Below are 26,185 nucleotides of genomic sequence, written 5' to 3'. Positions count from 1 at the left end.
TAGTATTTCTACTCCGTTACATTTCCTAACATTGCAACATTGCGATCATGATTCGAGATACCACCTGAGGCATTGTTGTCACATCAGTTACAAGGTAACGGAAATGTCAATGAGCTATTGATCTGACTAATGTAATGTCAATCGGTAGAAGAGGAATGAGATTTTTCAGTATTGACTTGACTTGATGGCGCCAATGTACATTCTCATTGAAAGACAGGCATGGAACAAGAACATAAGGTAGGTACTAAAAGCACACACACAGAGAGAGATGCAGCTGCTCAAGAAGGATCAGTCTGAGCCGACATTTGAAAACTTGGAAATTCACAAAGAGATCGAGTCCCGACAATCCCGTTCGGCATCCATGGAAAAGCGTCAGCACTGCTGCTCGCCAGCAGATGTCTTTCGAACTCTCTTGTCAAATCTTAAAGAAACATTGCGGAAAGATAGGAATGAGAAAGTGGAAACCAAGAAGAAGAATGTTCAACTCCGACTGTTTCACCCAAAGGAATGGCGTTGCAATGAGAGGTAATGAACGTTGTCATAATGCAAGTTTTCGTGTGCTTTTGACATCCTGGTCAATCAAGAAGGCCCAGCCACTTGTTAAGCGTTGAAGGAGAGACCGTAATTATATGCAAGGGCATTATTATAGATGAGATTAAATCAAATGCTGCGGTCGGTGGGTGGTGATTAGGGGAATGAAACAGATCTAATGAAGGCTGAAATCTGCAGAGAGTCCAGGACTGGGGGAATCAATCTTGCCAGCCCCACACCTGCCGGACGAAGTTGGCCATGTTGACCTTTTTATTTTTCATGTCTAGCATCCAGGGATGTTCCAGCATCCGCCATGGTGTAGCTCTTCGTGGAGGTTCCTTTTCGAGACTAGGACAAAGTCAACTCTAGCCCCATTCGTCCATAGCAGAGTATACATACCAGCATTCAATAAAGTACTTGAAGTTATCGGACCAGCGAATACGGTTTTCGGGCTCATCTTTCAGCTTGGGGATGGGTTGGCGAACGATGTATGTAAGAAGATCTATCAATCCGGCTCTTGGCTGCATCTCGGTGCCATCGGCAGGGAACGGGAAACGATGCTGCGCAACCTCCAGCAGCGTCACACCAAGGGACCAAACGTCAGATGTAATGGTGTAGGATTGGCCGGTGATTCGTTCGGGAGCCATGTAGTAAGATGTGCCGATGAATGTGTTGGCGTCTCCCTTGGTCCCGAATTCGCCGCTGACGCCAAAGTCACAGAGCTTCACTTGGCCGTTTCGACACAGGAGAATGTTTGAGGGTTTGATATCTGACCTAGTCAGCCGATTGCACAAATCCCTGAAAGAAGCGAGCTTACCTCGATGGATAATCTTCCTGCTATGTAGGTATGTCAAGCCATTCAGAACACCTTCGGCGATTTTGCCGAGTACTTTCTCTCCTGTTCGGCCCCCCAATTTCTTGACCTCCTTGTAAATGCTGTCCAAACTTCCTCCTTCGCAAAACTCCATCGCAATTGAGATTGTTCCCGTCGACTTGTCCATGAAAGCGCCGTAGTAGCGGCAGATGTGCTCTGACGCACAGTCTTTATTGAAGTTGAGTTCTCGAACGATCTGCTTCTTCACATCTGGGTTGGGGTCGGTCGTGATGATCTGGAGAAGTGATCGTATTAATTAGCATGGAGAAATCTCCCGATTCAGAAATGTGGTTAGATACCTTCAGGGCAAAGACGGTCTTGCCGTCCTTCAGCTTGCATCGTGTGACGGCACCACCAGCGCCCTCACCCAGACTACCCAACTCAATAATCTTCTTTTGCTCACTTGCAGCCAGCCAACCTTCATCATCCAAATCATCAACGTCGAGGGGCCTGCCCTTTTCCAGACTCAACTTATCCAAATCGGGAAGAAGTCCGTTGACGCTGTTATCGCGCTCCATCTGCACACCTCCCTCCCTGTCGGAGTACACCGAGCTGATCGCAGACGAGGGATCTGGAGTGCTGCCATGCGGTTGCCGGAGACCCATGGCGAATGAGAGTGCAGAGTAATTCGACGACGATGCGGACGCCGGGCCACTAGCTTTTCCATCCAGGTACGTAAAACTGCTGGATCTCGAATGTCCGGTTGATTCATTCAACCCCGTGGTTGCCAGAGGCGGAGGGGCTGGTCTGCCATTGGCCAGTCGAGGCACTTCCTGGGGCACATCCGAGCTGCTGCCCATGGGGGTCGCAAGTCGCAGTTGAGGAGGAGCGGGACGAGTAGACGGTCGCTGAGGCTGGGGAGCTTCGGGAGCTGCGGCGGCGGGGCCGACGCCATTCCCGTCGACGGGTCTGCTGTTCGGGGATGGAGGAATGCCCAGCGTGAGTTTTGGAGGTCGAGGTCCGTTGCCGCGATTGCCAGGTACTGGTGGTCTGAGGAGAGGAACGGGCGAGGACGACATGGCGAGGTTGTTTTGCCTCTCCCCCGGCAAAAACAACTCGTTGGGATCAGCCAAGGTAGCCAGATCGGCGACGTTTGAGTTGGACACCTTGAACGAGAAGGTCGAGGACTCGAATAGACAAAAGAGGGTGGACGCAGCAGCACCGGGGGTTGTTGGGTTTCAAACGGTGGCCGTGGGGCCGGAGATACACGCGGCGGATGAACAAAGGAGGGGTAAGAAGAATAGCTATCACAGCCGTAGGCGTAAGATCAAAGAGTCAACACAATGGGTAACACCGATACAGATCGGAACAAACGAACGTTGGTACTTCTCTTCCTTTGAACAGAATCAAGGAAAGAGACTGGATGAACGAAGGAGGTTGATGAGGATGGGGGGGAGTTGGGTGAGAAGGATCGAAGGATGATTGATGATGGGGATGGGCCAACAACCAACGGTCGGAGAAGCGACAGACAAAATTATGGATGACACGAAAATATCTAGCAGCTGACAGAGTGTCAGTCCGCTTGGATTGGCTGGTGGATGTTTGAACCTGTCGAATATTTACCATCCACAGCTAGATGCCGAGCGATCTGACGCTTATATCATTGTATCAATTGCCCTATGTTATACGCTGTGACTCGGTTCTATCACAATTCAATGCCAATCACATTCAATCGCGCTGGGGATCGCATCGGTGGGACCAGTCTGTTTCGAAAGGCGCCTAGAATGTACCACTTCTATAAATATGCGATCTCGACTGTAATGCTACTATCGGCTATATCCAGGTAGTTTAGTATCTAAATTTGTTCATCATGATCATTCGATCGTGTTTTCATGATTGCAATTGTCTTCAATCTGAGATCAATTTCGATGCTGTTGTAATGTTATTGCTGTTGTTGTGTTGATGGTCTCGATGTGTTGTCCTTGGCTCCCAGGCATCTAGGCATCCATGAAAAATCTTCTCAATGAAACTCCACATCATTGATCCGTATCTACTTCTTCACGTCACCATCATACCCAGATTCGAATGCTTAGGCTTTACATGATGAGTTCATGTGCTATCGAGCTCAGAATATCGACAGGTATCTTGCTCTGTACCATCTCCAAGTGGGGAGAGGACGAGCCATAGCCGAAGCAGTCAGTGGTCTCTGGTCGGTCTAACAACTTCTCAGCCACTTTCCTTGCCCAATCTGGCCAGTGTGGCGACGGTGCACCTATCCTATTCCGAAGTGAGACATCTGAATCCTCAATTGGGGGGTGTTTCAGACTCTTACTCCGTCCTCTCCCGTACTTAAAATACTCGGATTTGTGGCTTGTGAGGATGGGTACATGGGCCTTGGTGGCTGTGTCATCCACAGTTTGCTCCCGGGTCCACAACAATCAACAATCAACAGGACAGCAAGTGCAAATCTGCAAATGTCTACGGGCATTCAGCATTCGGTAAGGGTTTCTTCTTGTGAATTGAAGACATTGGTCTTCACCTAGGGGTCATTGGCCTTTTTACTCCGTCGTAGAGGCACTTGTCCTGGATTTCACAGAGGCACGTGCTACTTCAGTTTCAGTTCAACTTCAGCCTTGCGGGTTCGTTCATCAAAAGAGCCACACCGGCAGTTGACTTGGATTGTCTGCTTGATCGCAAGAAAGCTCAATATACCTCTGACATCACTTCTACTAAAAGTCTTATAACTGACGGCAAGCTGTTGCGATGTGCATGGCTACACCTGTACTCCGTATGTCATTGTCACTTACTTCGGATATTCAGGCCCCACCGAGTCCTAAAATAGCCACCGAGGTCATTTGCACCCCGAAAACACAGTGTGATCAAGTACGGAGTAGTCGACGACAACTCTCAAGGACGTAAACGATAACGCGGATGTTTCAGAGTTAGGATGAAAATCCTCGGCAATTGTGGTGATATTGGAAGCATCTACTGTACTACCTCACGTCAATGCCATCACCGAACTACGTCGTGAGACTGTACAAACATACCTCATAGACGCGCGGCTCTGATGATCGTCGGTTGACCATTTGCAATCCCCACTGCTTGTAGATCGTCCGGATACCTGCAGGAGAGGAATGGTCACGCGTGATATCGCGACTACCTTGTTAACTGGCTTAGGAAATACCGACTACGATACGGGGTATGCATGCATAACCTGTTTGATTCTGAAGAATCCCCTGCCATCACGAAATTTACAAACTTCTCGAGGTTCGGTTGATTGGTTCAGGGAGCAGAGAATAGTAGACTGCCCTGCTGATCTGTGGGCCATTGGCCTTGCCCGTATCCTACCATACTGTGTATACTTCGTATAGGCACAGGCGGTATTGCTGTGTTTCCTGAAGTAGATACTCCTGATCAATATGTCGGAGTGTCAATGTGTGACTGAGGGTCTTCTGTTTATAGCATCCGCTCCGTTTACCACTTTCCATAAAGCCCAACCTGTTTCTAATCAAAGCAACATTGGCTTGACTAGCGGACTAGATAGTCTGCTTGGTAGTTTGCTTGCAGTTGAGACAGAAGGATGGACCGGCCCCTTTTCCATCAGATCCAGGCCTAATGATTAGACAGTCTCGGTTTTGGTCATCATACCAATGGATTAGCCGTAGGGACTCTGTACTCCGTATCTACAGTACGTCCCTTCGGAAAATAGAGCATCTCTACGAAGTACGGAGTATCCTCTGGATTTAAGTACTAGTTGAATTGGCTTTGACGCCTATCACCGGTTATACCTAGCCAATGGAAAGTTATACCCATGAAGATACTTGTTTTAGTCAGGGGTAACCGCCCCAAGGGGCTGTTCATTAACATGTCTCTCCTCTGTGGCTTGACCTTCTTAGCCTAGTGGTGGTCTCTTTCCGCTCACAGGACCAATAATACCAGTACTACTGCGACAGTACTCCGTAGATACCAAATAGATACCCCTAAGCTTTAATTAAGCAATCCGACCAGTGTGACTGTGGCGTCGCAAAGGCCTTGGTCTCGAAGCTCTCGCTCAGACTTCGGTTAAGTCAGTGTTTCGGTAGTGGTATCCAGACCTGGTCCCTGGCAGTGGTGCATCAGGGCCAATTTGTGTGGAAGGACTTTGGACCTGTGCATTGACCAGCGGAATTCATCATAGGCTCCCGACATATTATGATATTAATGTAGGTAACATGCATCAATCCAGGGCAATTGCCTTATTGGCTAAATGGCCATCATCCCTGATTCAAAGATGACCCCAGTCCTATTCCTAACTGATCCTTGGTTCCTGGCCATGATTACCCTTTGAAGTACTGGATCCGGACATGTTCAGATCCAGAGTTCCTAAAAATGCAGTGAACACAATCAGTAATCTCATTTCTTCAGCTTAGCGCTCTGTTACCTGTCCCTGAACAAGACCGCCACATTGAATGGAAATCAAAATAAAAGACTTAGGGGCAGGTGGAGCACTGTGGTTCCACCAGATCTCTGGTCATTGGACACGCAGCGGGGTTGGAGAGCCACAGCGGGAAAATGAAAGAGGACTCTGAGTGGACCACGGACTCAGGAACGGCTAAGGCTTGCATTCTGGTTGGTACACAGTGGAAAACATGAAACAGGTACGGAGTACTTTCACCGTTGTATCGCTTGGCACTTCGGATGAGATTTGCTTGCGGGTTCACGATTCTATCAATTCTGGCCTGTACCCATGTACGGAGTACTGGAGAGTAGAGTAGTAGAAACTTAGTGATGGGAGATGGACTGGCATTATGCCCTGCTAATAGAAGGAGTGTCGACAACGGCTGAGTGCCCAGAAATACTACGTAACGCAACAGGCTCTTAACTTCGCTAGTGTCTTTCAACTCAGGGGTTCAGGAACGACAATTGGACCGCTTTTTTTGGTCGGCGATACTCGAACAAGCAATGGAACTGCGGGATCAACACCACGCAGCAGGGTCGCACTCATGGCCGACCAGCTAAGCACTCAGACGGCTGTCTTAGGCCGGCTGATGCTGTCCTCCACCAACCATCGGCTAGCCTCTGTCAATTCAACCCATGAGCGTGCCTTAGCGGTACCACGTAATCAGAAATCTACAGTCCCTAGTCGGTAGGTATGATGATCGATGAGGTGTGATGGATGAGCGAACTGAAATTCCGCATACAAATTATTACATTGCATTTCCCACCTTCTCATGCCAGGTTATCTTCACTCGAGTATAGATTATGGTGCAATGGCACCCAATGTAACCGCCACTTTGGTGCAATCCCATGATTTAGACATTGCAATATTGATTGACTCAGATCTAGTGAAGCTGTTACAATCTAGTGGATTATTGGAGGAAACTTACAGGCTGAAGAGAGATTATTCCGGTATTGACTTACTGGACCTAGTTAGTTAATACTACAATAATAATAATAATCATAATAATAATACTCCGTAATAATCTGGTGCACTGGTGCAGCCCCCTCGCTCTCCACCTGACACGGTCGAGTCTTTCTTTTGCCTTTTTCCCCTGAGTCGATCTCCAGGTTTAATCTCCCCGTTCATACAAAGGCCCCCAAGCCCCCTCCGTCGTTCCCTCGTTCTTTTCTTCTTGCTTCTTCCTCTCAAGCTCAAGACTTCCTTCCTGCTTCAAGCATCATATCAATTTTGACTTCGGTCGGCCACTCTTTCAAACCAAACCAACTACCCACACTCTCTTTTCTCACCAGGACGATAAATTTGCCTTGACGGCTAATTCCCAGTGACTTTCTACATCAACCAAACCAACCTACCAGCCAACCAGTATTCAAGATGCGTTTCACTGCTGCTTCCATTGCTTTCTTCGCCGGCCTTGCCGCTGCTCTCCCCGGTGACATCCAGACCGTCTACGAGACCCAGGATGTTACCATCACTTCCTGCGCTCCCACCGTTACCAACTGCCCTGGTCGTGCCACCTCCACCCCCTCCGGTGCTGACGCTGTGACCGCTACCTCCGCTGCCCCTACCACCAGCGAGACTGCCGCTGAGACTCCTGTTGAGACTCCTGTTGAGACTCCCGTCGAGACTGCCTCCGCCAGCAGCAGCAGCAGCAGCGTTCCCGTCATCCCTGCTCCCTCCAACACTGCTGTCGCCCCCAGCGTCTCCGTCATTGCTGTCACCACCTGCGTCCCCACCGTCACTTACGTCACCGTCCCTGTCTCTACTCCTAGCGGCGCTGCCGGTGTTCACTCCTCCGTCCCCGTCATCCCCTCTGTTCCTGCTGGCACCCCTGCTCCTAGCGCTACGTAAGTTAACCATCTCACCACATGTGTTTACTGAATATCTACTGACAAGCCACAGCGCCACCATTCCTCCTGGTGGTCTCTCCACTGGCGCTGGTAACACCCTCAGCGGCTCTTTCGTCTTCGCTGGTGCTGCCGCCGTTGCCGCTCTCTTCCTGGCTTAGAGCAGTTCACTTCTTGTCCATAGTGTGAACCCGAATCACTCGAGGCTCCAGGACCACGCTTCTGGACGACCTTGTCATGACGGAGTGACGGGGGTTTGTGTGTGTGTGTGTGTCAAATGGTTGGGCTTTCTTTTGGGAGAGCAGTTTATATCCTTGCTTATACATATCTTTTTCTCTCACATTGTATTCTTGACTTGTCAATATGATGATGTAACTTCAATATTTACTTCGTAAGGTTCTGATCGAGAGGTTATCTATTTCAAGAAAGGCGATCCTGTCTCAGCTTGGTCAATGATCGCATAATCCATAAAAGGCCCTGTAAAAGGAGTCGCCGTGTATGGGGCAGACGCAAGGCAGCATTATCTGATTTACGAGTGCATGACCGAGTCGCTTTCTAGAAGGCTGAGTCGAAGGCGGAAGGGAAGACACTCGACACAAGGAGTATTCTGGAGATAGACAACAGGCGATCCTCGCTGTCAATTCCCCTCGAGGTTGATATTTATTCTTCCAACACTCCGAAGAAATGCTCTTCCAATCCAGTATGCCATAGATAGTAACAAAGACAGCAACGCAAAGTTAGGACGCTGCGGTCAGGCCAGATAAGCAACAACATGGGGCCGAATTTTGAGGCTTTGAAGACAAAAGCGATATTTTAGCGGATCAGGGAAGCAATTTCATATGCGTAGATCGGAAAATGTAACTATTGGTTTTGTGGCAGTGTTCCAACTGGTCCTTGTTGTCCCAACATGTCATGGTACCAACTACACCGACGGCCGCTCCTTCTCTTGGCCCTGTCATTCGACCTCGTATACTCAAAGAAGTGAACTGACACAACGAGTTTACCCATACTCGACACATGACTAGAGCTGCGCTGGATGATGAGTTATCCATCTGCCCAGCTGCCAAGTGACCTGGAGATCTGATCATTGACGGTGCGCCTTATATCAACCTACTCCATCCAACAAGCGGCTTAGCGAATCTTTCTCGCCTTGCGCTTGTGGCCGACGCTTTTGATCGAACTGCGGGGCCAAATCACTATCATTCCCTTCCTTCACACCTCTCAAGGCGAGGTGTTTTGTTGGTTCTCCGCTGTCGGTTGTCCAAGAGATCCTTCCGAGCCCCCTTCCCCCCCCCCCAGATCGCCTAACGGGAACTTGGAATTAGCATGAACATGGCATGGCTTCCATCAACGTGGCTCCGGGTCATCGTGCCCTCTTCTCACACCGACTGATCCGATCAAAGGCGCAGGAAAGTCTTTGTCTTTGTTGTCTGTTGGTTGTCTTTGTTGTTGTGTACTGGCACCGCCTCTCCATACATGGTTATGTGTCTTTCCACCCCCAACATATATAGGTAAATGATGCCAGAATGCTCTCACCCAAATCTGGTTCTGTTCCGCGACACACGACACATTGACTTGGTTCAAAAGGGCTGGTCCACTCGCCATCTGGGTCGCATCGTATTCGCACCTTATTTTTGGCTCCTTCGACTCTCGGGCCTCGTACTCTCGCGCCACTTATTGCATGAATCCTCCGTGGGGTGCGATCTTCAGGGCCCAATTTACGGCATCTAGCGATAATTAAAAAAGACTCCTGTTCCGTCGATTCCAGGCTGTGTGCGGAGGACGGAGAACGGAGAACTCGCTTCCCATGGATCTCTCTTCACTTGAAGGGCCCCCAATCTATAACCCCGGGGTCGCCGAACCGGCCTGCAACATGTCGGTTCCTCAGATACACTTCGAGCATCCCTTTTTCACCAGTCCCGAAACAGACGGATTACACCTGCAAAGACCTGCGTCCGCCGACGCCCATGCCCTTCGCCGAACCAAGTATCTCAACCCGGCCTACATCCGCCACACTGCACAGCCTCGTCTTCGAGTCCAAGCCGGCCCACCCATCCAGCTCGACTCTACTATCCAGTCTAGTGACAGCCCTAATCACAGTCACAGTCACAGCCATAGCAGCCGCAGCTACCGCCACAGTAACTCCGACCTCTCCGGCTTCTCATCGGCGCCCAACCGTCCTCGCAGACTCACTTGGGTCGAAAGTGAGAGGATCTGGATCGTCACCAGCCCCTCCACCGGCTCCCCGACTACCTCGTCAACATGGGGCGACGTAAATTGGTCCGCGGCCGCCTACCGACCCCCTCCGCTGCAGCATTCTCGATCAATGGATATGACTCTTACCCACAGTCAGGCCCACTTGCCGCCGGACGACGATGACCTCCCGCCCCCGTATGAGCGGCATTACTTTGATAGACCTCTTCCTCATCTCCCGCCGCAGGCAGGGATGGATTCATCGGTGGGAGGTAGCGCCTATAGCCAGAATACGAGTCTGGATTCCGGTCAAAGGCACACTCACAGTCATAATACTCGCGCATCGCGATGGACGGAAATTGCACGGCGCATGAACCGCACTCCCGTGGGATGAGCTTTTTAGGTTTGGGATTGCAGGCATGTCTAGAGAAATGTCGCTACTGCAGCGAGCCCTGACCTAAACCAGTCCGCTGGACGAGGCCTCCTGGCGAGGACCTCCATGATCCATCCGACTTTAGTGACACACACTTCGTGTCGGTGAATACGATCGTGTTCTATGTAAAGATCAATTCATACCGTTGGACTCAACCATGTATGAAACGGCCCAGGGCTCTAGCCATCTGGTCAGATATATTCACATTCTGAGGTAGTGAATCAAGACATGTCATATCTACTCTGTCAGTCAAGAATGTCTTCACTATTCCCTATTCTAGAAAGATGCGTTCTTCCCAGAAGTCCAACCCGGTACTGGTACGCTTACATCATAATGGGTCTACCCCTCTAGGTAGTCATACATTTACGCACCTTCCACTTGTCCCCTTACTTTGACCTCACGCTATAACCAGTTGCCCTGCCCATCTTACCTCTTCAGTCTTACCTGCTTGCTTATTCTGCCCAACATGGAGCTCTCTGCTGGTTCTTCCTCGAAAGCCACTCAGTCTACCACTTCCCAGGCGTCATTCAACTCTGGAGACGTTACGTTGTGGGTTTTCGTCGCACTCGAGAGACCCTCACGCTCAAGTCGTTGACGAACTAGAACACCGCTCTTTTTACCACCAGCGCGACCTTGGTAAGGGCGGTAGAGGTTGGACGAGAAGCCTTGCAGCGGGGCATAGCCCGTGCCCAGTACTTGGTTTATATAAGTGTTCCTCTCGAGGTATTCTCGAAACTGGCCCTACGAGAAGTCGCGAGTCAACAAGATTAGCCGCTTTACGTACAGCAACATAGGCGCCCTCATCATCAAAGTGATGCCAAATCCTGAACACGAAATGGCGGCGCAGAATTTTCGATTCGCTTATCGTTTCAACAGCTGCATAGACCGTCACTACTGGCTCCTGGAGAAAGAGATGCAGATAGGATAGCTCCTAATGGTCCTTCCCAACAGCGCGCTGAATTCGGTCTTGTGGTCGAAATATCCGCATCCACGCGCCACCTAGCTGCGGGACGCGAGAGGCTGGTCAGAGACTCCTTCATCCACAGTGAAACTTGTTGTGACGGTTTCCATCGGCCGGACGCTGCCAGAGGTCGTCTTTCGTCGTTGGGAGTTGGCTCCCAGGTCCGACCATCTAGTCACACCCCCCTTTCCCTGCGTCAGCTAGCATCGCTTCAACAACCCGGCTATACCGAGTCAAGAACACGACATCCGTCACTGGGGGACAACTAGTGCTACCTTTCGACAAAGCTTGTGGGACGTCAAGCAACAGGACCCCATGAAAGAGACATTATACTCTCGGAGCAAAAGCACGGGAGGATTATGCTGAGAGACTCTGTCTGGGTCAGACAAGGTTTCAAGTGGTATGCACTGCCTATTCCGCTCGGAAGAAACAAGCACGGGCAAGTTTGGCAGTTCGGCTGTGGACTTTTCATCACTAAGGCATTGGTATTAGTATGGATGAAGACTAGCCCATTATTGACATTAAAATCATACTAAAGCAGACGACTGCTCTTTACATCACATGAACCAAAAGAATTCCTGTACAATCCCATCCTCCCATCATCTAGTAGACACGGGGCAGAGGCGCTCTCAGAGGCAGCTTACGCGAGGAGCTGCCGACGTGCACTTTCTTGGGGTACTTTGTGATGACCCAGTCCTGAGCCTCCACATCCCAATTGGCGAGATCACGACGGTTAAGAGTCGTGGTCCAAACCTTTTGCTCCCCAGGAGCCAGGAAGATTCGGTCGAACTTGCGCAGAACGACCCGAGGCTCGTTCGGTCCGCCCAATGAAACATACTAGAAGCGAGTTAGCCAAATTGCAACGCAAGGAACATGCGGGTCACTCACCAATTGAGGGACTTCATAACCGGCGACGTTACCAGTGTTGGTTATGGTGGCCGACACCCTAACAAGATCCTGATAAAGGGTAGGGTTACCACCAGGAGCGCCGCCAGCCTTCAGGAGGGGTTGAGGAGACCCATCCCTAGCGCCTTCGGGAATGTACTCCGAGTCCTGCCAGCCGTAGTTCGGGTCGTCAGAAGAATCCTCGAGGTCGGTCGAGTTGAGCCAAGGGTAAATAAACTTGGTAATTCTTTTGAGACCCTCGGGATACAGGTAGTCGGCGGCACTACCGATCTCACCATAGGTTGGCGCAGGCTTGGTCTCTCCGCTAGTCGGGACATATGCCGAACTCGAACTATTGAGGGCCTGAACCCGAAGGTGAGAGTAACCAAAGGTGGTGTAGCTCAAGCCATGGCCAAACTCATAAATGGGGGTCTCATTGCGCTTGTCAAAGTGACGGTAGTCAATGAAGACGCCCTCGTTGAAATCATCCTGGGGAGCACCATTGCCATTGTTAGGCTCGGTGAGCAAGGGAGCCCCGTAAGACTCCCGAGTCTTGCCCCAGGTGAACGGGGTCTTGGCGCTGGGGTTGACGCGGCCATAGAGCACGTCGACCAGGGAGTTGCCACTCTCCTGACCGGGCAAGCCGGCCCAGATGATGGCAGTGACGTTGGGGTTATCATACCACCGGTCGATCAAGACGGGCCCAACACTGTGAATAACCACAATCGTGTTGTTGCAGTGGCTGACAACAGTGTCAATGACGGCCTCGCCGTTCTTCCACAGAGTGAGATTTTTGCGGTCACCCTCGTTGCCGTCGACACTGATGAAACCCTCTCCAGAGTCGGCGTTGACAAACACCAAAGACACGCTGTTCGCAATGGTTAAAAAACTTCATTCAGAGAACGTTCTTTTTCTAAGAGCCCGCACTCACCTGGATTGAGATGCAACATCTGCCATCTGGCTGAGAGCCCCGTTATCAGTCACAGCAAAGACATTGCCGCCGTTGCTGATGACCTCTCGCTGGATAGCCTGCTCGGGGGTGACAAGGTAAGGGAAGTTGGCAGTACCACTACCCCAGGCCATAGCAAGAGTGCCGTTATCACAGCCGCGGTCGGGGCAGCCGTTAGCACCCCACGGGTTGGAACCAGCGTCTTCACCGAGAACACCCACTTTAACCTCCTTGCCGGTCAAAGGAAGAGCACCCGTGTTCTTCAAGAGCACTGTACTAGCGGCACCAATCTCACGGATGATCTGAGAGTGACTGCGCTGCACATTGACGAAGTCGTTCACCTTGGTCCAGGCTCCCTCGGAGACAGCAGAATGCTCCCAGCCGTACTCATCCCGGGTCCAGGAGCTGAAGTTAGGGGGAATACGAAGACGGTCACGACCAACCTTGTAGTACGCGGTCATGATACGAACAGCCATGTCATCGACACGCCAGGCTGGAACGGTGCCGTTAAGAACACTGACAGTTAGGTTCGTGCCCCAGAAGGAGAGTCCGTCGTCGAAGGAAATGTCTCCGGGCATCGACATATCCAACCCAGCGAGGGCAGCGCCGACACCGCTGTGGTGAGCGCTCCAGTCACTCATGACGAAGCCTTGGAAGCCCAGCTCAGCCTTGAGGAGCTTGTTGAGAGTTTGACTGTTTTGACAACCGTAGCTGTTGTTGATTTGATTGTAGGAACACATGACAGCGCCAACGCCAGCTACGATGGTTCGTCAGCGATTTCTTCGTCGCGAGGTCAAGTCTACGGAAAATCTTACCGCGCACAGCATCTGCAAAGGGCCTGCATTCCAGGTCAGTCAAATCAATCAAGGTCCTCATTTGCAGTGTCAACTACTCACCAAAGGTACAACTCGTGCATGGTCTTGTCATCCACGTTGGAGCTGATCGTCTCCGTGATGTTGTAACCATATCCCTGGGCCTCGCCAACCTGTCGGAAATGCTCCTGTTCATTCAGAATGTAATGCTTGGCAGTAGCAATCACACCCGCGTCTTGGATACCCTTGATAGTTTCGGCGAAAAGTACACCAGTGAGAGCCGGATCAGGAGAGAAGCCTTCCCAGATTCTGCCGCCGTCCGGGTATTTGCCGAGAGGACCAGCAGCAGGCCCCAGCAAAATGTCCACGCCCTTGTCGTTGAATTCCTCACCCATGGCCTTGCCACGAAGGTAGGCGAGTGTCTTGTCCCATGTCGCGGCGACATTAGTACCAGCAGGGAAGGCGGAGTTGAGGTCAGCTATACAGAGACAATCATCAGCACATAATACAAGGACTGAAAGACTCCGCGGGTATAGCTCACAGAAACGGATACCCAAAGGGGAATCCTGGCCACAAAGACCCCAGTTGATACCAAGTCTGCACCACCGCGTTTTAGCAACTACACTTGCACGTTGTTGCAGAATTGCAAGCTTACCTGGGAACGCTGCCGGTTTGACCGACGCATCGGTCCATTTCCCATCTGTGTAGATGGTCAGTGAAGAAAGCTCACTGTCAACAAAAAAGTCGCAACCCACCCAGTACCCGTTGTAAGGTTAACCTTCTCCGCCAGTGTCATCTGAGAAACGATCTCGACGGCGCGTCGATGGGCATCTGCCCACTCTCCCTGGCCATCAGCCCAAGGCGAAGGGTAGAATGGTGGAGAGAAAGCCAATTCCTGATTATTTCCATGACTATTGTCAACTATATCCGAAACAATGACGGGAAAGCATCACAAACCTGGGCATTGGCTACAGAAGCGGCCGTCAGAGCGGCCACCTCGAGCCAACCGAATCTCATTGCTGTGGAGGGTGTGATACACTCCGTAACCAGAAAAGAAACGATCGACCACGTTGAGAAAGAGAAATGAGAAATGAGAAAGAGGGGGAGGGAAAAGGGGAGAAGACGATATTAATAACCAGACCAGAAATCGGAGGCAGGGACTTGTGTGTGACTAGGTATGATCTAAATTTATTACTACATACTATGAGTTTGCACGATGATGTATGAATGTCTGGGCAAAGGTCCCCAAGGGCGGGCAAGGGACAGCAAAAAAAGGAAAAATCCACATGCAGTCAGTCATCTGCTAGGATAGGCAGGTACCACTTGCCACTTTGGTTGTTGGGGAATAATAATGGGATGGCATTGGTGATCGACATCCCGCGTCCCAATCGAGAGAATGTGGAACTGTGCTAGAAAGAAGCAATCACAGTCACAGGTCTCATCGTCTATGTTGGTATAGCATGAGAGAGAATGTGAGCCGATTACTGGATTAGATCCATCGGCCCGGTATGTCCAAAGAAGTGCAGGCATCAGAGGTAAGTCAATAGGTCAACTTGGTAAGATCTGGTCTGTTCCACTTCGCAGAATAGAAGCGACAAACGATCTCAACAATGAAATACAATAGCCCCGGGCTGTTGTCGGACACTCTTGTCTGGAAAATGATTTGAGACTAGAAGAGTCGGGATGATGACGACGATGTTTGTTGTTTTTCTGGAGCCGTAAACTGGGGGTCGGAGACACGGGGTAAGACAGGTACGTATGGTTGGTGGTACCTGTAGTACCTGGCCTGGGTAATAATACCATGGATAGCTCAAAGGTAGATACTTTTCCCTACCTTAGATTCAAAAACATTTCGCATTCAGATTGAAATATGCTCCTTAGATCTCTAAACCCTTGAGCTTTGGTTTATTGCCATGTCAAGCAATGTTCAGTGTATTGCATAACTGTGTGTTTGATTGATACAAGAGACGGTCGAATTACATAGCTGTGTTCTCTTCCGGGGAATGTCCGTCGCCTGAGGCTCCACTCCCGGACCGCAACCACGCCCAGGGAGACAGATACCCATGGCTCATTCCCGTCAAGCCACTATGGCTCGGCTTCTCGGTTTACACTCGAACGCTCGAAGGTAAATCCTGTTAAAGCATCAACGGCATGACAGAATCAAGACCATACGCTGATGCCGCAGGGATGAGCACGCTATCACCTCAATGTCACCGTCCCATCAAAACCCCGCATTTCCAGGCTATCGGGTTCGGAGTCTCCGGACACAAGTGCCGAGTACTTGACCAAGGTATGGAGAGGCTTAAAAGAGATGCCCTTCTTTACCCTGACGCTTCATCAGCCTGTCAAGGGAGCATACCTTACTGATGCGAAACCACAAGTCCATTAACTGCCAAGCTTACCTTTGCTTATTATTCCGAGTGGAATAGGTATGCATAAATCAAAGTTGACGTGTATTGACTATATTCAATTCTTAGATGGTGAGACTGAGCAGGTCGATTGCGGATCTGTAATCGGATTACACACAGTTTACACCAGAATCCCTGCTACCGATATCATGAGGGAGCTATAAAGCTAGTAGCCCAAGACATAAACAAAGTAACACATCATGAGGATCGGACGATCATCCCTCGAATATCCCTTTCAAGCAGCTACCAACCACCGGCTAATCAATGATGTATCGAAGTATTTATCCGGTAATCATTGTTCTACTTTTGAACAAGAACGCGACTAGATTCGTTGATCCCAGTCATTCTATCCGTTCATGAGCGAGCGGGATACATTTGAATCGCCATTGAAGACAAATACAGTTGAACAATAGTAAGTCCATTTGTGTTATACTATACCCCTGAAGATGCCGAAGGGAGACATCTTCTTCCGTTATGGCATGACCTCATACTACCAGATCTAGCATGACCTGCCGCACATTATACTGCTCGACCGGTCTGCAGTGAACATTACATGGTCAATTTCCCCGATTCCCCGAAACTTGAAATTTCTCACCGTTAGTCTAACGCGCAATCCGCAGTTTCTCCGTCGATCGTGGGGTTCCCACGGGGAGCGAACTTGATATATGCAGCTGTGGCTATGACTATGGAGTATGGAGCGTGTATGGTAGTATCTAGGATCCGCCCCTTTGATACTACCAGCAGATAACCAAGTCATCAACTCCCGTGTCTTGCTTGATAACGTCACTTGTTTTCAGCTAGTTGCCGTTACGGCCGACACTTGTGCTCCTTAGCTACGGTGCAAACCGTTCGGCATAATCTCATAAGCGAAGAACTACCCGATTCACAGACTTCAGTACGGAGTAGAGATGATCTTGACCCCCCAAAAAAAGCTCCGAAATATCACTCGGAACCTTATTTACTCGGTACCGGCTACTGTTGACCAATACGATCCCGAACGTAAACGGTCGAACTTAATCCACGCCGATTCAAGTAGCTCAGAAGGATTGAGCTTCTAGGAGCACCCTGAATCGTCAATACTGCCAAACATCAGACCATCTGGGCACCTTCAGTGTCATGTTGATCACGCCGTACTTCGCAGTTTGTAAACCTTACCTGTAAAGGTATCCATACGTACGGAGTAAACAATGATGGTCGGTCAAAAGCCGGCGCCGACTGTGGGGTTAATTGTGGATCGTGGAATCCGCCTGGAGAGAAGAAACATGAATCTTCGAGAGTCAATGCGCAAACTTCACAGGCTTTGCAGGCCGCACAAGAACCACCATGTAGCACAGACATTAAATCACGGATGTATCATTATCGTATAGCCGAGATATAAGTCCATGATGGCTTTACCCGCGTTGAGCCGATGATTAGCCATAAAGTAGGAAGTTAGTGGACTGCTTTAAAGCCATGTCTGTATATCGACTATCCTCGAAGGTTCCTCTACATTTGCAGCTGCCTGATGCTAGCATGTATGAGATCATACCAAGCCTGGTATACTATTACCGAAACTCACCATTTCTGGAAGCCTTCAAGGGTCCAACTGACATTAGGGTCGACGCGCAACCTGTCCTCGTATCGATATCTCTCAGTTCCATTTCGCTACTTCGACTCAATACAGCATGGGCTTGTGCTATGAAAGTTCTTGCCTTCGATACTTCTGGTGAAAACTCACCCCCACAGCACAAGTCTATCCTGGCAGTCAAATTAGGCTCATGTCAACTTGTTAATTTCAAACGCGCATGCCTCATAGAGACCTAACTGGGTAGTGAGTGGTGCTAGATCACGTGATTGAAACATGTCACTCCGGTGCCGTGATTGGCTACAGCACTTATCAGTTTTCAGTAAACTTTATCAGCCATGGGGATTTACATGTGAGAGCAGCAGTTATAGTTGTCAATAGGAATACAATCCGTAGATTTTGGGACTACATTTAGTCAGAGTTTGGGATTCTTTGTTATATGAGTTTGTTACACCTCGTTGCAGAATTTGAAGGATTCTAAAGGCAGTTTCGGCATGACTTGGGAAAAAGATGGCACATCGCCTTCTCAGCATCCAAGCGATATCGAAGCTTGCGGTACGCCAGATGCCTCAAAGTCTAACAACGATGCGGCCACGGAGGGTCCAACTTCTGCATTCAAGCAGCTCGCCCTTCTAGATCGATTCCTTGCAGTCTGGATCTTCCTGGCTATGGCTATTGGTATCATTCTTGGTAACTTTGTTCCCAACACGAGCAAAGCTCTGGACAAGGGGAAATTCGTTGGTGTGTCGGTGCCTATAGGTATGCCCCTGGTTTCGAACCTCGCAGTCGACCGGATGATGGCTCACACACTCCATAGCAATCGGCCTACTAGTCATGATGTACCCCATTCTGTGTAAAGTGCGATTCGAGACTCTCCACCGCTCATTCCGCGAAAAAGCACTCTGGATTCAAGTTGCATTCAGTCTCGTTGTGAACTGGATTATAGCGCCTCTATTCATGGTAGGTCGGAGACTTCGCTGATGCTGCAGGATTGATGCTGACCACTTGAAGCTTGCTTTAGCATGGGCGTTTCTCCCCGACGAACGAGGACTTCGCGAAGGTTTAATCCTAGTCGGCATCGCACGGTGTATTGCAATGGTTTGTCCCTTGCCCATACGACGGAATAACTCTGAACATGCAGGCTAATAGCTTTCAGGTCCTTGTCTGGACGGGTCTAGCAGGAGGAGACGGTGAATACTGTGCGATTTTGGTTGCAATCAACTCGATCCTGCAAATGGTCCTATTTGCTCCACTCGCGATTTTTTTCATTCGCGTCATCGGAGATGGAGACGACGGTCTGACCATCGAATATTCGTTGGCCGCAAAGAGTGTTGGTGTGTTCCTTGGTATACCGCTGGGAGCAGCCATTGTCACTCGCTTCGGTTTAAGATTCCTCATCAGCGATGAATGGTACAACAGAACCTTCGTGAAGCTGATCAGCCCGCTATCTTTGATCGGTCTTCTGTTCACGATCCTGGTACTCTTTGCTTCCCAAGGCAGGCAAGTCGTCCATCAAATTGTATCAGTCGTTCGAGTCGCCGCTCCGCTCATCGTTTATTTCGCCGTTATTTTCCTCATCACCCTCCTTGTGACGCGTCGACTAGGCTTCGGTTACAAGCTGTCATGCACACAAAGTTTCACGGCTGCGAGCAACAACTTTGAGCTTGCAATCGCAGTAGCAATTGCAACATTTGGTGTCGACAGCGACCAAGCGCTAGCCGCCACAGTCGGTCCTCTTGTCGAAGTTCCCGTGCTCTTGGCGCTGGTGTATGTCGTCAGGTGGTTTGCCAGGCGACAGCAATGGAAATGACGAGAAATTTTGACACATAAACTTGTACATAATGCGATAATGCCTCAATAACGGATAATAATAGCAAGGCAGGCCCATCAGTGGTTGCTAATTTCGTCCAGAACCTGAAACAAAATCTGATTCTGCACTCTACAACCTTCTTCTGTTGTGAGGCCTTTGGAGAAACCCGCCCATAGCTTCTTGCGAATTTCTGTGATGTCCATGCCGCGAGTGTTGTATTGCTGGATCAACTCATCCGCTATTGCACAGAGAGTAGTATTGAGGACGTCCCCATTGCTAGGAAAACGATCTGTTTGGTTGTCTGATGGTGCGCAGTCACAAAGTGGGGGCAATCTGGGGCGTTCTGATGGGTCCCGAGCCTCTCGAGATGTAGTCTTTCCTGACGGCTCGGGCGTGTCTGATGGTTCAACTTTAGCGAGAAGTTGATTTTGCACTGCAGCAGTACTGGCGTCCCTTTCTGACCTATCTGACGATGATGAGCAATGGGAGAAAGGCTTTGTCTCCTGGCAAGGAGCTTCAGGCTGGATCTCTGGACGTTGAAGAGGTGGTAGAACAACATTCGCGGTCATAACAGGATCGAAGGTAGACCTCGGTTTCTCCTGAACTTCCTGTAGCCTGCCTGAGCATGTGCGCGAGCAGTTTTGCTCCTGGCATCGAACCTCGGGTTGGATCTCAGACGGTCGAGAGGCCGGAATTACACCGTTCCGAATCTCGTGACCATCATCGCCATTCTGGAAATCACTGACAGTATTGGATGATTTGCCTCCACATGGACGCGAACACTTCATCTCCTGACGCAAGTTTTCCGATTGGAACTCAGACCGTCGAAGAGCCGGGATCGCAACTTTCTGGGTCACGGCAGGATCATCACTGGTCCGCAGATATTCCTCGACCGTTTGAGGTGGTATCCCTGAGTAAGATAGCAAGTACCTCAACTTTCTATTTTCCATTTCAAGACGTTGCGCGACCAGTCTGTGCTCGACATCTTTCTTGTGTACTTGTTCTTGTAGACAGGCCAACTTCTGCTCTAAGTCGCGAATATGCTCCTGCTTCCTTGCTCTGCTCCTTCGTTGGTTCTCCCGGATGCGAGCGAGCTTGTCGACCTTCTGCTCTGTCATTAGTCTAACAGAATGCGATTGACTGCAAGTCACTTTCTCCAGGGCTCGAACCTTTTGGTCGCTTTCGAGATTCATCCTGCCTCAATCAGCAAAGGGAGGTTATCAAAGGACACGCCAATATCCTGTAATTGCTAATGGCAGATGAGTTGTATATAGTTCAAGCCTCTGGAGGATTGCCGGCAGCGAAAACTGGTGCAACCCAACCGGATACATTGCCTCTGCTGCCAATGTACAAGTATGATTAGGAGGATCAACCAGTTTGTCAGTGTTGGGAATATTGATAGTTCCATGAATCGCTGGGCGGGACTGGTGCACGTGATTGTCACTTGTGGATCCCCCTATCATCACTGTCCAGACGGATCTGTTAGCCCCAGTGCAGGCCTGAAACATCGGGCAAGAATGAGATATAGATCTATCTCGAGAGATGAATCATTAGTGGATCTTTCACATTGCTTGTCTTGACAACGAGTCTGGTTCCTTATGACAATTCTTAGTCTCCAGTCTGAGAGGACCTTGTCGTAACCCGCCAATAAATCTAGGCTGACCAAACTGCAGCTCTTTAACTACTGACTTTCTTCTTTTAGTCTGCTAAATACTATGGGAAGCTTGGATCATTGTACCTGATGCGTCCGTTGAGAACACTGAGATATCATGGTATCATATGCGTAATGCCTTCTGGCAATCTGCAATGCAGTGGAAGCTTCCTATGCACCCCAGACACAGTCGTCTTCACGACGTCACCACCCGTCAATCGGCCCATCGCCATGCGGCGGCCCATGCCACAAACTCAGCATTCCTCGCGTCGCAACATCCTTCTTAACTATAGTACTTCCCGCTTCTTACTAAATCATTAACTACAGCCTTTGAACACTGATCACGCAAATCAAAGCAACTTCTGCATGTGCTACTTTACACCCTCCTAGACAGTTGTGACAGATATGGTTTCCACTAGACATCATCCCCGCGATTTCCCATCGCCGTCGCGTGCCAGGTCCAGGTCGAAATCGCCGTTACCATCAGCCAACGGAATTGTCACTAGACGATGGGTGCACACCCCATCGACAGCTGTGACCTTGTGGCTTCTGGTCTCGATTCCCTTGGTCCTATGGGATTCAGGTTACGTGTTGTTGCGACCGCATTCCATGCCAGGTCACAAGCTGCATTCGCCGGTCTGGACCCCGTATGCGCTCTATGGGACAATTGACTATATCTATGGCTGGCCGGCGTTCAACGCTCGGAATGGCTTTACCGTCGCGCAGACCGTACTGAACCTTGTGGAATCAGCGGCTTATCTGTACTACCTCTTCATCATCTATAAATATGGAGCGACAATGACTACAGGCGGACGTGGAAAACAGCGCAAGACTCGCAAGGGTTTGTTGTGGATGTTGAAGGGCGACAAAGTCGTGTCTGGACGCACTGGAGCGACGGCGCTCCTGGTAGCTTACAGCGCCTCCGTCATGACGTCGAGTAAAACGGTCCTTTACTGTGAGTCAAATAGTGTCCGTCAGTCTAAAGCAACTAATGAGTTATCAGGGCTCAACGAGGCTTTCTCCGGATTTGCCAACATTGGACACAATGATGCTTTGACATTGATTACTCTGTGGATCATTCCTAAGTAAGTTTGGTCTCTAGTCCTTCGCCTTGTGCCAGTTCTAATAGCAGACAGTGGGCTCTGGATTGCTTTTCCTAGCTACAATATATATACCTTGGGGAAGGAGATCTTGGCCGCTCTTGAGACTTCCGCACCCGTCTCGCGGACGAAGTAGTGCAACCCTACGTTCTATGGGATTGACGTTCGATGCATGACCAGCAGCAGCTGCCGGCTTGAGTTGAGACTTCGAGGACGGTACATACAATATGGGTCAAAAGGTGGTGCTGTTGCTTCATAGACCATCCCGGCTCTATACAGGCTCTAGTGTAGGACTTGGGTCTCCGCCTATTTTGTGTGAGGTGTCATATGATTCATCTCCGGGTGTCATATGTGGTATAGTATGAGAAAATGCCCATTAACATTAGGCTCCACCATGGCGCATCTGAGTAGACAACACCATGTCTAGTAAGCCCTTTTTAGGCCTGTCTGATTAGTGGTTGCTTGTTGCAGTTTGGATTGCCCCAGAGCGGCCGAGCTGCGACCATACAGGTTTCCAGAATCAGTTTCTAAAGAGCAGGGACACTCTCTCGCTGCTCCTGTTCATTTTCTTTATCAGGATCATTCATTCTATCCAGTAGTATCAAAAGGTGTTCCTTCTTTCAAACCAACCAATCTGATTAATAATCCGGCACCAGCCAGATGCCAAGCCCAATCCTTCCCCATACCCACCAGCATCTACCGCCTATCCCGCAATTTCATCCAATTCTAAGGTATCTCTCCACAAAGCTACCACCATCCTTCGGCTGACCTCATTGCTCTCGCTGCTACCTACACAAACAATGTCCCGAGTCTTGCTGCTGGGGCTACATCACCCGTCATGATCCCACCCGAGTCTGTGGAGTCTCCCATAGTCTCTTCTGCTGGCCCGACTTTGCCCCACGAGGACAGCACGATTCCTGAGGACTTCGACACCCAAAGTCGGGCCAGCTCACGAGATGCAGGGAGCGTCCAGACAGCAGGAGACCCAGCTGCTGCACAGGACGGTGCCCATGCTCCCCAACGCGACGATGCCCATAATTCCAACGAAAACGGCCCTGACGAGAAACCCCCATGGAGCGAAATGAAAACCAAGGCTGGAAAGGAGCGGAAACGTCTACCTTTGGCGTGCATCGCGTGTCGGAGGAAGAAGATTCGGTGCTCGGGGGAGAAGCCTGCATGCAAGCATTGCTCGCGCTCTCGAATTCCATGTGTCTACAAGGTTACCACCAGGAAGGCGGCTCCTCGGACAGATTACATGGCGATGCTGGATAAGCGGTTAAAGCGTATGGAGGATAGAGTCATTAAGACTATTCCGAAGGACGAGCCCCGGGATATGGCCGCAATCGGTAGATCAGTCGTCCGACCGCCCCAACCAGGTCAAGCATCCAAGACACAAAAGAAGCGATCGGCGGACGAAGCTTTTGCGTCGGAGATGGAAGAATGGGCGCATGAGGATCGGAGAGCACCACAAGACATATTTCCCATGCGCCGCGAGGGCAAGAGCAACGACGCAACGGGTCTTTTGACCGAAGGCGCCGAGTTTCTACCGTCACTGGAGATTCAGGAACATCTGGCGGAGGTCTTCTTCGATTGTGTATACGGGCAGTCATACCTCTTACTTCATAAACCAAGCTTCATGCGACGATTGAAAGCAAGGACAGTTCCGCCCGTGCTGATCCTGGCCGTTTGTGCTGTTTCGGCACGATTTTCGACACACCCGCAACTTAGTTCAGATCCACCTTTCCTCCGTGGCGAGAATTGGGCAAATCCCGCCGCTGCCATCGCGTTGAGCCGACATGATGAACCGAGTATAACCATTCTGACTGTTTTTCTGCTATTGGGCCTTCACGAGTTCGGAACCTGCCATGGTGGGCGGAGCTGGTCTTTTGGTGGTCAGGCACTCCGCATGGCCTACGCTTTACAGCTTCACAGGGAGCTAGACTATGATCCTCTGCTGAGTCAAGGTTCAGGAAATGGTGCACAGCTGAGCTTTACGGATCGGGAGATCAGGAGACGTACGATGTGGGCATGTTTTTTGATGGATCGCTACAACTCGTCTGGTAGTCAGCGTCCACCTATTGGAAACGAGAAGTTTCTGCAGATCCAGCTTCCTATCAAGGAGTCTTCATTTCAATTGGAGATACCGGGCCCAACGGAGGACCTGGAAGGGAACGTTCCAAACCCCGTTCCGGATGATGTCGGTCAATTGTCTAATGCCAAGGATAACATGGGCGTGTCGGCCTATATCATTCGAGCTGTGGTAATATGGGGTCGCATAGTCGATTATCTCAATCTTGGTGGGAAGAAAAGGGACCCGCATCCTCTATGGTCGCCCGAGTCGGGTTATATGAAATTGAAACGGCAAATCGAAGACTTCTCCGCCACCCTGCCCAGTCATTTGGCATTCACATTTGAAAATCTACAAGTCCACGCTGCAGACAAGATCGCCAACCAATTTCTCTATCTCCATATCATTATTCACCAGAACATGTTATTCTTGAATCAATTTGCCATTCCGCTTTCACCTGGAGGGCGACCTCCCAAGGATATGCCCAAATCGTTCCTCAGCAACGCTGGGCGTGCCGCTGTCGAGGCAGCACACCACATTTCTGTTTTGATAGACCGCGCGTCGGCCTATCCTCTCACAGTGCCGTTTGCAGGATATTCCGCTTACTCCGCCAGTACGGTGCACATCTGGGGCATCTTCTCGAAGAACGCACAATTGGAGGCTCGGTCGAAAGAAAACTTGCGGCACACCTATCGGTACCTTAATAAAATGAAGAAGTATTGGGGAATGTTTCACTACATGGTTGAAAGTGCCAAAGATCGTTATCGGCAGTTCGCAGATGCAGCTCTCAAGGGGACCGTCGTCACCCAGAATGGCAATCATGTCACCCCCATGTTCCAGTACGGCGACTGGTTCGATAAATATCCTCACGGTGTTTCAAGACTTCACTGGGAAGATCCTGACGCCAGACAGAAGGACCATGCCGATGACGGGGTGATGGGCCAAAAGCCCGAGCTTCAAAGCGTGGAAGACTTCTTCGCAAGCCTATCTCCATCCGTGCCACAGCACAGCACTCCCCGTCGGCCAGATCCAAGAAGAGACAGCAAGAGTATTGCTCCTCCAGACCAGGCAATCCCTCCGCAATCGGTGGTCGACGTAAACATGAACAATGCTCCTGGGATGTTAGGCACATCTAGTACGGGATTCCCGCATCCGACAATGTACGATCAACAAGGCGGAACAACATCATTAGGGCCAGCCGGATTCGACTTCAACATTCCCCAAGATCAACTCCCGCTGTTGGATCGGCAGTTCGTCTACGGATCCTTCGCGGGGATCGACCCTTCCCCTGCCGCTTTTGCGGCTGTTGATACCCCGGGAATTTCCACTCCTGGTGAGGCAGGCCCACATACAAACCAGGACACTTCTGCTGCACTCTTCACCGGCCACATGGACCCCAACGCCCCGTCAGGAACCGGAGAGTACTATCAACCGAGCGCCTGGTTTTTACCTTTCAATCTCGACCCTGTCGGTGCAGGTGTCGGTCTTGATCCCAACCCTGCGGCTTCCGTGCCCAGTAGCGAAAATGCCACTCCAGACTTATCCGCGTTTGGCGGTACTGGCATACCACTGGGAGGGTATGATCTGGGAATGACGGGAATGAATCAAAGGTCCCATCGGTGATGGGTATTGCTCCTTTTTTTTTTTTTTTTTTTTTTTTTTTCTCTCTTTGCGAGCGGTTCTGGTTGGGCGAATATGGTGTCTTGGAAAAGGGTGGGGGG

At 50.3% G+C, this 26,185-nt stretch overlaps 8 protein-coding genes across 8 annotated transcripts; 5 read left to right on the top strand and 3 right to left on the bottom strand.

Annotated features, from left to right (window-relative positions):
• Positions 1-58: 58 nt before the first annotated feature.
• Positions 59-3,342, bottom strand: mkk2 (dual-specificity mitogen-activated protein kinase kinase). Its single transcript, XM_745237.2, has 4 exons — positions 1,705-3,342; positions 1,349-1,640; positions 931-1,300; positions 59-879 (listed from the first exon to the last, which is right to left on the bottom strand). The coding sequence occupies exons 1-4, from the start codon at positions 2,422-2,424 to the stop codon at positions 750-752; spliced, it is 1,512 nt and encodes a 503-aa protein (XP_750330.1). The 5' UTR covers positions 2,425-3,342; the 3' UTR covers positions 59-749.
• A 3,441-nt stretch (positions 3,343-6,783) lies between these two features.
• AFUA_1G05790 (GPI anchored serine-rich protein) lies at positions 6,784-8,081 on the top strand. Its single transcript, XM_745236.2, has 2 exons — positions 6,784-7,630; positions 7,686-8,081. Exons 1-2 carry the CDS (start codon positions 7,158-7,160, stop codon positions 7,789-7,791), a joined length of 579 nt encoding a protein of 192 aa, XP_750329.1. The 5' UTR covers positions 6,784-7,157; the 3' UTR covers positions 7,792-8,081.
• An 849-nt stretch (positions 8,082-8,930) lies between these two features.
• AFUA_1G05780 (uncharacterized protein) lies at positions 8,931-10,444 on the top strand. Its single transcript, XM_745235.2, has one exon. It carries the CDS (start codon positions 9,438-9,440, stop codon positions 10,215-10,217), a length of 780 nt encoding a protein of 259 aa, XP_750328.1. The 5' UTR covers positions 8,931-9,437; the 3' UTR covers positions 10,218-10,444.
• Positions 10,445-11,750: 1,306 nt separating this feature from the next.
• exg12 (beta-glucosidase) lies at positions 11,751-15,370 on the bottom strand. The gene is made up of 9 exons (XM_077803841.1): positions 14,821-15,370; positions 14,619-14,758; positions 14,519-14,563; positions 14,405-14,460; positions 13,948-14,341; positions 13,867-13,889; positions 13,034-13,808; positions 12,106-12,970; positions 11,751-12,054 (listed from the first exon to the last, which is right to left on the bottom strand). Exons 1-9 carry the CDS (start codon positions 14,878-14,880, stop codon positions 11,821-11,823), a joined length of 2,592 nt encoding a protein of 863 aa, XP_077660012.1. The 5' UTR covers positions 14,881-15,370; the 3' UTR covers positions 11,751-11,820.
• Positions 15,371-18,329: 2,959 nt separating this feature from the next.
• On the top strand, positions 18,330-19,645 carry AFUA_1G05760 (arsenic resistance protein; the record flags this gene model as incomplete). The annotated part of the gene is made up of 4 exons (XM_745233.2): positions 18,330-18,594; positions 18,653-18,795; positions 18,847-18,933; positions 18,992-19,645. The coding sequence occupies 4 exons, from the start codon at positions 18,330-18,332 to the stop codon at positions 19,643-19,645; spliced, it is 1,149 nt and encodes a 382-aa protein (XP_750326.2).
• A 77-nt stretch (positions 19,646-19,722) lies between these two features.
• Positions 19,723-21,144, bottom strand: AFUA_1G05750 (bZIP transcription factor; the record flags this gene model as incomplete). Its single annotated transcript, XM_077803840.1, has 2 exons — positions 20,815-21,144; positions 19,723-20,751 (listed from the first exon to the last, which is right to left on the bottom strand). Exons 1-2 carry the CDS (start codon positions 20,836-20,838, stop codon positions 19,723-19,725), a joined length of 1,053 nt encoding a protein of 350 aa, XP_077660011.1. The 5' UTR covers positions 20,839-21,144.
• Positions 21,145-21,181: 37 nt separating this feature from the next.
• Positions 21,182-22,791, top strand: AFUA_1G05745 (uncharacterized protein). Its single transcript, XM_745231.2, has 3 exons — positions 21,182-22,251; positions 22,300-22,381; positions 22,433-22,791. The coding sequence occupies exons 1-3, from the start codon at positions 21,702-21,704 to the stop codon at positions 22,530-22,532; spliced, it is 732 nt and encodes a 243-aa protein (XP_750324.1). The 5' UTR covers positions 21,182-21,701; the 3' UTR covers positions 22,533-22,791.
• A 265-nt stretch (positions 22,792-23,056) lies between these two features.
• Positions 23,057-26,087, top strand: AFUA_1G05740 (putative C6 transcription factor; the record flags this gene model as incomplete). Its single annotated transcript, XM_745230.1, is given in 2 exon segments — positions 23,057-23,127; positions 23,144-26,087. The coding sequence occupies 2 exon segments, from the start codon at positions 23,057-23,059 to the stop codon at positions 26,085-26,087; spliced, it is 3,015 nt and encodes a 1,004-aa protein (XP_750323.1).
• Positions 26,088-26,185: the final 98 nt, after the last annotated feature.

This window comes from Aspergillus fumigatus, chromosome 1 (genome assembly GCF_000002655.1).
Source record: "Aspergillus fumigatus Af293 chromosome 1, whole genome shotgun sequence".
NCBI lineage: Eukaryota > Fungi > Ascomycota > Eurotiomycetes > Eurotiales > Aspergillaceae > Aspergillus > Aspergillus fumigatus.
Note: the sequence above shows the minus strand (reverse complement) of the source record. Positions and strands in the feature narration are given on the sequence as shown.

Excerpts from the sequence above, each read along its gene's own strand:
- AFUA_1G05780 (XM_745235.2), top strand. The coding sequence starts at position 9,438 with ATGGATCTCTCTTCACTTGAAGGGCCCCCAATCTATAACCCCGGGGTC.
- exg12 (XM_077803841.1), bottom strand. The coding sequence starts at position 14,880 with ATGAGATTCGGTTGGCTCGAGGTGGCCGCTCTGACGGCCGCTTCTGTA. Across the intron at positions 14,759-14,820 it reads CTTCTGTAGCCAATGCCCAG|GAATTGGCTTTCTCTCCACC; the intron begins GTTTGTGATGCT and ends GGAAATAATCAG. Across the intron at positions 13,890-13,947 it reads ATGCACGAGTTGTACCTTTG|GCCCTTTGCAGATGCTGTGC; the intron begins GTGAGTAGTTGA and ends CCTGGAATGCAG.
- AFUA_1G05745 (XM_745231.2), top strand. The coding sequence starts at position 21,702 with ATGGTTTCCACTAGACATCATCCCCGCGATTTCCCATCGCCGTCGCGT. Across the intron at positions 22,252-22,299 it reads GAGTAAAACGGTCCTTTACT|GGCTCAACGAGGCTTTCTCC; the intron begins GTGAGTCAAATA and ends ATGAGTTATCAG. Across the intron at positions 22,382-22,432 it reads ACTCTGTGGATCATTCCTAA|TGGGCTCTGGATTGCTTTTC; the intron begins GTAAGTTTGGTC and ends AATAGCAGACAG.
- mkk2 (XM_745237.2), bottom strand. The coding sequence starts at position 2,424 with ATGTCGTCCTCGCCCGTTCCTCTCCTCAGACCACCAGTACCTGGCAAT. Across the intron at positions 1,301-1,348 it reads CAGGAAGATTATCCATCGAG|ATATCAAACCCTCAAACATT; the intron begins GTAAGCTCGCTT and ends TGACTAGGTCAG. Across the intron at positions 880-930 it reads AAGTACTTTATTGAATGCTG|TCTCGAAAAGGAACCTCCAC; the intron begins GTATGTATACTC and ends ACTTTGTCCTAG.
- AFUA_1G05790 (XM_745236.2), top strand. The coding sequence starts at position 7,158 with ATGCGTTTCACTGCTGCTTCCATTGCTTTCTTCGCCGGCCTTGCCGCT. Across the intron at positions 7,631-7,685 it reads ACCCCTGCTCCTAGCGCTAC|CGCCACCATTCCTCCTGGTG; the intron begins GTAAGTTAACCA and ends GACAAGCCACAG.